We start from the raw sequence: 10,029 nt of genomic DNA on the forward strand, positions 1-10,029 counted from the left end.
ACTACTCTAAGCTCAGACTCCTACTTATCATCTGCCTGTATTTTAATTAAGTAATATTTCTTCTGCTTCTTAATATCAATCAGTTAATTAAAGAGAACAGGCAACTGAAGGATGATTGGATTTGTTGCAGACAGGCTGCTGTGGTAGATATGAAGTTGTCTTAGCCAAGGCTTATCTCAAATATTCTGTTTCCAGCCCTCCAATCACCTATCGAATACCAGCGTCGGGAAAGCAAATCCAACAGTCTGGGGCGAGCATGTAACAGCCAAATGATGGAAACTGCCCGTGGTGGCCTGAGACCACATTCCTCAGCATCTATGGACAGAAATAAAGTCCCCAATCTCAAGTCCTACAATTCTTCCCTGCCATCCCTATACATGCCCACCAACTCCCGACCAGACAGCAGGCATCTTGGAAACAAGGTAAACAGAACCTTTTTGTTTAAAGGAAGACAATGCGAGTACTTCATATGTGTCTGTTTATAAGGGTCTGTTCATCTCCAAGGGAAAAATCCCTCTTGCTCCATTTTCTACCCCAACTCCCTGCTTGTATAAGGATTCAGAACGACTGGTAGGTATACCCCATTTCAACTCCCCAGCTTATATACCTTATGAAGGGATAGCTGTTCTCCTGCAAGAAGGAGCCAATGTTTTCTATGGAGATGGCAGCCTATATGCTTCATTTCATCCACCTGTTAGTAATGGGTGTCACTGAAACACTTAAACCCAATATTAGGAGGGATGTCCCAATACTTTTGGTCATATACAGTAGTGGTTCATGTGGTTTTGCTTCCTGTAGAAACTGTTTGGCTCAATTACATGTTGGTACAACTGTCCTTGGCTCCATCATTTCCAGCTGGAGCCTCATCAATGGGAGATCTACTGTTGTCCTAGACAGAAGTGAAATATTACAGGTCATGCTAGACGCTAAAGCTCTACAAGAGCTAGACAAGAGATTCATTATTATATTTGAGCACAAGGTGGCAGTATATGATGGTAAATGTAGCAATACTACATCCGGATACATGATACAAATGTACCTAAAGTGGTTAACACACAACAAAGAGACCCCCGGGGTCCCGAAAGCTTCTGTAACATTACATATTTTTATGTTAGCCCTGGGACAGTGTCTTATTCTATGGAAAATAATATATTTTTTCTTAGTATAATAACACAACACTTCTGGATTTTAAAACATGTTTAGCTAAAAAAGGCTGTATAGTGTTTATGTGGAATTTTATCTGAGGGATTAATTTAATCTTTACTTTGAAAGGCTCACCAAACACGAAAGAGTTCTTATTCAGATGCCCACCCTTCGTCGACCGTCATATCCCCAGCGCATATAAACCTTGACTTCCAACACCATCCAGAGTCGTCCTTATCTACAGTTTCAAATGGAACTCCACAAAGTGACCCCACCAGTCGGGTAAATAATACATACACCCTTCAACAAAACTCTATGTGTATAAATAGAACTTATAAATATTCACAGTCAATTACTGCTAATGACAACTGTGAAATTAATATGAAAAGCCTTGCAACATTGACCAACACCAACAATCTTCGATTAATATGCTGAAGTGAAGCTGAGGTTAAGATTGCAGAAGCCCAGATATGTTTAGGTATTGGTCTGACTATAGACTATTTTACATTATATGCTGTTGAGTATATAGATTGGCTGCCAGCAATGCTGCACTTACAAGTTATCATCTGTTGTATTTGGTTTAGATCACAAATTTTTAAAGCTCTTGGCTATTAAATTAGTTTAATTACTTGCAACTAACACCAATCTTAGTGGTTCCCTCTAATATATTAAATGCAGGATTGGTTGGTTAAGGTGGCATGTGATATTAAAACATTTCACTCATGTATTTTTGAGACTCAAGAGGTATCTCTGTCTCCTCCAGAAGCAAAGCACATTAGGCCGTGAGTTACCAGGCTATGCCTCACCGTCTGATGAACTTGTCTTTCCTACTCCAAGGCTGGCCAAGCTGGATGAGGATGAACTGTGAGCTATGTCCTGTTGTAAATGATTTGTATTTATAACTATTCCTGGAAGAAGAGGAGCAGGATGCAACCTTGTCCTGAGGTCACTGACCAGAAACTCTGTGTGCTCCACCGTTGATGTTGCGCTTATCCTGAAGAGAAGGGATTTCGTCCATTTTGCCTTTACTCTGTCCGTTCAAAGACTTCTGGTGAAGCAGTTGAAAATCTGCTCTGATTAGCAATGATTAGACAAAAACTCTGTTAGCAGTTCCTAATAGCGCTTGGGTTACTTAATGGCACATTCTATTTAGTATTACCGAAGTGTGGGGGGGCATTGCTAAAATGAACTCCAGAGCTGAAGAATGATGGTCCAGTGCTAATGGCTTTATGAAGAAAAGGGTTCCCAAACTCCTGGCTGATGTAATGGAAAATATATTCTTTTAAATTTGATCATATCTTGTACCCATGTAAAGACACACTTCTATCTTTATGTGGGGTTGTTGTGACACATTTTACCGTACTTTGCCTATTGTCCAGGGTGGGTTTCTTGAAGGAATGTGACTTTAATTTGTGTTCGGTTGTACATCCAGCCTGCCGAATGTGGGTCTCTTGCTATGCATTCTAAGGTAGAACTGTCATTACCCAATCGCTGTGCTAGGAGAACCTAGAATGACAATTTAGTATGATTTGATGCATACATTTTTGGGTGCATGTGCTTCCAGGCTCACAAACTCCAAGCCGTATTAGAGCCCTTGATTTCACTTCTGATTTTTGTTTTTTGAAACATATGCTTTCTCTCCCTTGAGTCAGGGCACACAAATCAGTGAAAGACACCAGCTGGAAGAGCTGAGTGTTCTGTACCCTCACCATCAGGGCCCGTCAGGGATATACTGGATGAGTTCTGACTTTGCCAGTGGAAGTAGAACTGAAAATAAACGTACCATTTTGGTTAGTAATCCAATGTAATGGAGGTCCTTGAATATTGTTTTGTGGTAGGAAGCCTTCTTGTTGCTCATAACACAATTGTCTGAACAATATTTTAGTGAAAATCAAGCCATTAAGGGTTTCTAGTACTACAAATACCTTTTATGGTGATGGCAAAAACCACAAGGCCGGATGGTGTATTCCTTAACAGATTTTTTTAAAACATTTTTAGAAAAATACAGTGAAAGTTTACCAGTTGGAAGTGGCAAGTGCAATAATATCTCTAGCCCTGTGGGTTCCATGTTTAGTCCAAAAAATGCAATTATAATGACATAAGCCATATTTCCCAAAGCAGAAAACCAAATAATTGTAGGCATAGAACAGATGTATTAATAATGTGCAATGTATGTTTGACAGAGGAAAAGCAGTGCAGTTACAAAGCATACTACAAGACCACCTGATCTACTCTTGCATGTGCTTGGATTTATACCCAAATAATATTAATTCATCCATTCTGATATATAGCCTGCTACATAAAGCAATGTATAGAGTAAGTAACCGCTTTCCAATATACAGCAGATACATGACCCATGTTTTATAGGCGTATTATTTTTTTTTGTAGACAATTTTTAGTCAAAAAGAGATGCGTATCTGATTATGTCTGGATGAATCCTTTATTGTTTACTCAAGCATAAAGCTATTAAGAAAGGCCACCTACATGAGTTAAAGTTAGCACCCCATCATCTATTGGTGTCTAGGTTTATTTGACGTGAATTGTATCTGTCCCTGTCTTTATTACATGGGTGCTACATAATGGAATTGTCACTAGTGTTAGAGAACAATTAATTCCGCTGTGCACGGTTGTCTATTCAACAGGCTATAAAGGGCAGCAGGGTGAATAAATGTCCCTTTAAACTCCTCTCTATTACAGACAGGGTAAGACGAACAGCTAGGTATAATGTTTGGATCCATACAGAAAGTGAAAGCTTGGTGGAAAATATATGATCAGGGGAACTGAACTTATAAGATCAGGGGTGTCAAACTGCAGACCTCAACGGCAACAGACAGGCCCAACTTACTGAATATCAGTATGAGCACTGGCAGCTCACTCGGACTCATCGGAACTTATGTTTGCAGTGTGCGTGATTTCTCTGAAATGATGTTTTAAGTATTTCTCCGTTCATCCTTTGTAAAAAACAATTTGAATCGTTTACAGAGTCAGAGGGGTCTCTCCAAGTTTTCCGAAATGCTCCTCGGGAAAAGAAACATTTGACACAGGTGAATCATTTTTATGAACATCGCTGGCTAGAAAGTGAAATAGGTCTGCTAATCACAACCTGCTATTGACAATCAAGCTATTATATCTGAGCATAAACTGTTCAGAGACACTTCTTAACATTTACCTAGAATGTTGGGTTCTAGACGTTACATTTCCATGTATGTGTAAAGGGTAAACATCCAAATACAACAGAATAGTGATTGGGAAAAAAAGTATAATATACGGTACTCAATGGACTTTATTGTGGCAGACAGTCCAATCTTTGTCCATGTACCCATATACCGTCCACTTCCCGTCGAGGCCCCGGTGTCCAGATAAAGAAAAATGTAATGCGTATTTAAGCGCCAGACAGAAATGTGTAGGAGCTAATGCAGTTTTGCAGTGTGGGTGTGAAGCAGCGTCAATGCATTGCTGGTTCTATTTTTACAAATGGAAGAAATATTGATTCTTCCAAATGTTATTCTTTCCACCACATTTAGAAGCTTGTCCTCATTTAAATAACAGTAAATACTTAAAATTGACTTTTAGTGAGGTATGTAATATTGCATGTATTTAAGATTGTATTGTAAGATTGTAAAGTAGAATGGAGAGGGTTGTGATTTTAATTTATGTCGCACACCCAGGAACACACCTCAGATGATCCAATGACATAGAGTACACTATCAACAGTCACACTCCTGTTGGACTTTGTATGAGTTCTCTGCCGTAAGAAAGGAGTAGTAGGGTGGTAAAGTACAACTCACTGATATCTCTATACGTTATAAAGGGCAAACTCCAGTGAGCTTCTCCTGCATAAAGGGCTGAGCTGCCCCCATATAATACATAACGATAGTAGTGAGACGGTCAACTCAGTCCTTTTTGCAGGAGAAGCTCCCTGAGGTTTTCCCGTGATAATGCATAGTTGTTATGACTGTTATTGACACTGCTTTTTATCCTAGGTGTCTCCAGCACCTATTAGACAGCTCGGCTAGAGTAATAAAGGGGCAGCTTCAACTCTAATCGCAAGGTTTACATGGCTTCCAAGAGTTGGGAAAAGCCAAAAGATATTGTAAATTGTTTGTGACTATGTTTACAATTAACAGCCCTGTCCACACTGTGTTTTGATGAGTAAGAAATGAGAGCTATTACTTGTACATTTGATTTAACACGGATGAAGTATATCTTAGGTCTCTAACCAAGACCCACATAGTCTTTAGGGTGTTCTCTAATGACCACAGGTAGGTCAACCAACCAAGCAATCATTTTTACAGATCCTTCTGCGAATGTGTGAGACAATCCTTTAAACCAAACAAGAATCACATTCGGAACATGGTCTGGGCCAGTGCTGGTCTAGAGCATACGTTTCAGATTCTGGAAACAAATGCAAAGAAAAAAATGACAAAAAATGGAATAATGCATAAAATAAAAATATCTTTAGGCTGAATGATGCACATAAATGTTTTTGATCTGCAATGACTCCCAGTAGGCCATAGTTTGGCAGTCTTGATGGAGCATTACTTAAGTTGTTCTTCTAAATTCTCATTTTTTAATTAAAACAAATGACTTCTTTTTGTACCTACAAAAACAAAATTATGTTATGACTTTGCTTTGTTCTTGATACCTTTTATGTGTTTTTTTTTATTATTATTCTTTTTTGCCCAAAGTTGTAAAGCATATCCCAAAGGAATTTTTCTCCCAAGCTGGGAACATCTACAAATATTTGTATGGTCTTGAGACTTGTATAAATGAAGATTATATGCAAGTATGGGGTAACATCAGACGCCCCATCAGCTGTGAATTAATATGTTTTTGGATGAGTAGCATCTGCGTCATATTTCTCTGTGAGACGAAAGTGTGTACATATCGAATTCTTAACGAAAAAGACAAGATGTTGCCATCATTTCTATATCTGGTTGTGCGATTGTGAAGATTGCCGGCATGAGGTCGACTGGAACTTATGTGTGTGATTTCTCTATCTTCTTTTGTAAGAAGCGTTTTTAAGTAGATGTAAGAGAGGAATGCCTTTTCTCCGTGGCATATATTGAGCCACGGGCACCTGTCTTTGGTGATCAACAGTAATTTGTGGTATCACTGCACATCCACTGCACTGTTATTAGGAGTTTGTGGGAGCCACATGTTGTTTAAAAAAATAATATACACAGAGTAAAGTAGGGGGATACCAGGATAATGGTGGGATTCACAGAGCAGCACACATAGGGAACCCGCCAAATATCTTTGTTACTTTATATAGCCTGCCTGTTCTCTGTCCTTCCGCAGGCAGGTCAGTGTATAATAATCTTGTATGCATGTTTTATGGAATAATTTCTGATCTCAACTGTATGTTGTATAATATAAAATGAAGACTTTATGTGGGAAGGGCAGCGGGGGGGAAATGCAGAATTTGAAGTTTTTTTTGTTTCTTAATAAAGCTTTTGGTATATCAGCGGTGTCCCTTTATTCATTTATAATGTATCTAGATTTTTTTCTCAATTTTGTCGTAAAGTAAAAGCACAGATTTTCTGGCAATCGTAACCAGTATAAATATGTTTTTGTCATCACAGATTTGAGACATACCCTACAATTTCATTGTTCTACCGTGACATCTGTTAACATGTTGATGTTCATGGCTGTGCACCTTGTCACAAACACACATTTTAAAGCTAGTGGTGTCACCCACAGTTCATGTTACATAAGGCTAGTCCTATAAAAAATATACACTAAAGCGCACACAACATCATTGTGCGGCCTCTTATATCCATCAGCCTGCTGCAGGCCTGTCATTTAAGGACGGCTGGCCTTAAAGGACTAGTAATGACTTTCCATCCTAGTCTGATCCTGGGTCAAGTACTGATTTAACACATGCACAGTGAAGCCTTGAGACATAGACAGTCAGATCCAAATCACTTTAACCCTTTCGCTGCTAAGCCATTTCCCACCCTGGTGCTAAGGCAATTTTGAGCATTTTGCTGCAGTAAATTTCTTGAGAATAAACTATACATACATATATTGTTTTTTTCAGCACACCCAGCAGATTCCAAATATATGTGTATGTATCATTAGATTTGCAAAATAAAGCCAAAAATGGGAAAAACGTGTATTTTTTCACTTCCAACTTTTTTCTAACCATAGCGGCATGTTCATTTGTGTCTTGCGCACTCCAGGTTTGTACTAGAAACACATGCAGCCCCTCATTTGATGCGCCAAGGGGTGTAGTTTTTTGCGAATGTGTACATTTTGTGCCATAATTTAACTTTCTACGTGAGCAGTAATGCCACGTCAAGGCTTCAACCCTAATTACTGACCATTCACACGCCTTTCATATCTTCATTCACTTGCAGAAGCACACCATACATTCACTCACAGAAGCACACACCATTCTGTCCCCAAAGAAATTATGGTAAAGGGAGAAAAAAAAATCACTGTTACAGCAAATATAAGTTTTGCAGTAAAAATGCAAGGAGCTCCAGGGATGAGATGGTTACTCACCTACCACACAGGCTAAATGGCTGATTTTAATAACATTTGCAGTTCATTTACATTGGCTAAATCTATCCCCATGATCAAAGGGATCATGGGATTAAAATTTAGGATTGGCCGTTTTTAAAACGGGAATGTGACTTTTCATAGCTATATGATCACTGTGGTAACATTGGCTACCACAGTGATCATTTAGCTAGAATATTTAAACTTACAAGTGATTACCTTTCCAACGGTATATGTTGGGGGTCTGTAGCGGCTTAGATGCTTGAGATCTAAGCAGCATGCCCCCATACCTCTTTAACTGACAATTGTCAGTTGTTAATAAAGTTGCGCGATGACATAATTGTGTCATTGCATGATGACGTCATCCCTGGAGGATGAAGGCCCAGCGATGCCTGTGAGGATACAGGCCAGATCGCCGGGGCAGAAGGTGGTGGAGGTCCACAGACCTCCACCAAAGTAAGTCACTGCTGAAGACGTAGTGGTTACGTCCTTAGCAGTGAAAGGGTTAATGCATATGATAGCTGTGTGATCCCTTTAAATTTGTGTAGCGTCCTCCTTGCAAATGCATGAGGCATTCTGTAGAACACATCTCCATGTACGAAATATACTCTAGAGCTGGCTCAGTGGAGGTGGATCCAGTAGCGTACCTAGCTGGGTGTGGGGAGGTCCACCCCAGGTGCCACCACGCCAGCACCCCTCCAGAGATGGACAGTAATGTCCGCCGCTAGAGGAGCAGGCTCAGTTAGGGAGATCAAGGATCTCCCTCTAACCGGCTTAAAGACAATCAAGGAGCGGGAGGTCTGTTAATGCAGACCTCCGATCCTGCTCCCTTGCGATGCACACAGCAACTAATGCTGTGCATCAGGATTTGCTGTCATATCTCGGCACACAACACTGAAGCCACGCCCACGGCCTTCCGCACTCACTGCGCCGGAAAGGACACAGATGAATAAGAGCCAAGAGGAAGAACGAAGGGGAGGAGGAATGAGTATTTGAATGAGTGAATTAATGTTTGTGAATGAGTGTTTGTGAATAAGTGTGTGTGATAGCATGGATGTGTAAGTGTGTGGAGGGGTATAGCATGGCGTAGGGAGGCTGTAATCTCACTTCTATCATGCCCAGGTTTTGGTTGCCTGGGCATGATAGGAGTGTGATTGCTGTTAGCAATTATATATATATAATATTGTTACTGATTTTTTTTCCAATTTTTGTGTGCAGCATAATAATAATAACAATAATAATGCAGCATAACCACTATACTAAGCCAAACATTGATGTGGTGTAGACTCCCCCACCTTTAAAAAAAAACAAAACACTTTTATTAAAATTAAGTAACACATCAATATTAATGTATGTATATGATTGCTAACAGCAGTCAAACTCCTATCATGCCCAGACAACCAGTACATGACAGAACCTGGACATGATAGGAGTGTGATTGCTGTTAACAATCACATATATGTATATTAATATTCTTATAGATTTTTTGTCCAATTTTGGTGTGTTACTTACTTTCAATAAAAGTGTGTTTTGTTTTTTGTTTTTTTAAAGGTGGGGGGTTGTCAGGGTCCACGAAGAAACCCACAACGCAGTGACTCACCTGAGTACCCGCTGACTGCGGGTACCAGCTCCCACGCCGCTGCTCTCACTGCTCCTGCCACAGTGCCGGTCTCAAAGAGCGAGCACGCATGCTCCCACCTCTCCTTATTCACTCCTGAATGGAGAGGGCGGGGAACACACACCACCGTCAGCACGTTCAGGGGGAAGGGCGACCTCTGGTGGTAGCTTTAAAAATGAGCACTGAGAATCATTCAGTGCTCAGTTATTGTGCTGTTAAGAGCTACATTGTTGTTCTCTCCTGAGCCCTGTTATTAACCCTTTGGCTTGATACTGACTACGCTGCTGTCTCCTATCCTGACCCTCTGGCTTTGATACCGGCTACGCTGTTAAACCTTTGGTTTGATCTGGACTTTGCTGGGTTTTCCTGCATATCGGGTTCCTCACCTTGAGCCTGACATAATAACTGAGCCTATCATGGAACCCGCAGGATTAGCTGACACTATCGCTGCCCTTACACAGCAGTTGACCGGTTTTCAACAGACGCTCCAAGATATGCGGGCTGACCAACAGAATCTACGGCAACAGGTGCATCACCTGCAGTTACAACTGAGTGCACCTACCGAGCAAGTTCCACCTACTCCTTCTACGTCAGCACCCCCAGTCGCTGAGGGCGCTACTGCCCTTGAACCCCAAATCCCATTACCGGAAAGGTTTTCAGGAGATCATAAGGCCTATCGTGTTTTCATTACGTCCTGTGAGATCCTGTTTCGCCTTAAACCCCGGACCTACCCTACCGACTACGTTAAAGTACATACTGCT

At 40.6% G+C, this 10,029-nt stretch overlaps 1 protein-coding gene and 1 long non-coding RNA gene across 2 annotated transcripts in view; both read left to right on the forward strand.

Moving 5' to 3' along the window:
* ARHGEF25 (Rho guanine nucleotide exchange factor 25) overlaps positions 1–2,609 on the forward strand; it is a 76,495-nt gene extending 73,886 nt beyond the window's left edge. The window contains exons 14-16 of the mRNA XM_053455769.1: positions 196–422; positions 1,273–1,425; positions 1,907–2,609. Coding sequence (XP_053311744.1) covers positions 196–422; positions 1,273–1,425; positions 1,907–2,011 — 485 coding nt within the window. The 3' untranslated portion in view covers positions 2,012–2,609. The remainder of the gene's footprint in view (positions 1–195; positions 423–1,272; positions 1,426–1,906) is intronic.
* A 2,202-nt stretch (positions 2,610–4,811) lies between these two features.
* LOC128475230 (uncharacterized) lies at positions 4,812–6,610 on the forward strand. Its single transcript, XR_008346478.1, has 2 exons — positions 4,812–5,022; positions 5,053–6,610. It is a non-coding gene; the product is annotated as an uncharacterized LOC128475230 (long non-coding RNA).
* Positions 6,611–10,029: the final 3,419 nt, after the last annotated feature.

The sequence above is a fragment of the Spea bombifrons genome, chromosome 2 (genome assembly GCF_027358695.1).
Source record: "Spea bombifrons isolate aSpeBom1 chromosome 2, aSpeBom1.2.pri, whole genome shotgun sequence".
NCBI lineage: Eukaryota > Metazoa > Chordata > Amphibia > Anura > Pelobatidae > Spea > Spea bombifrons.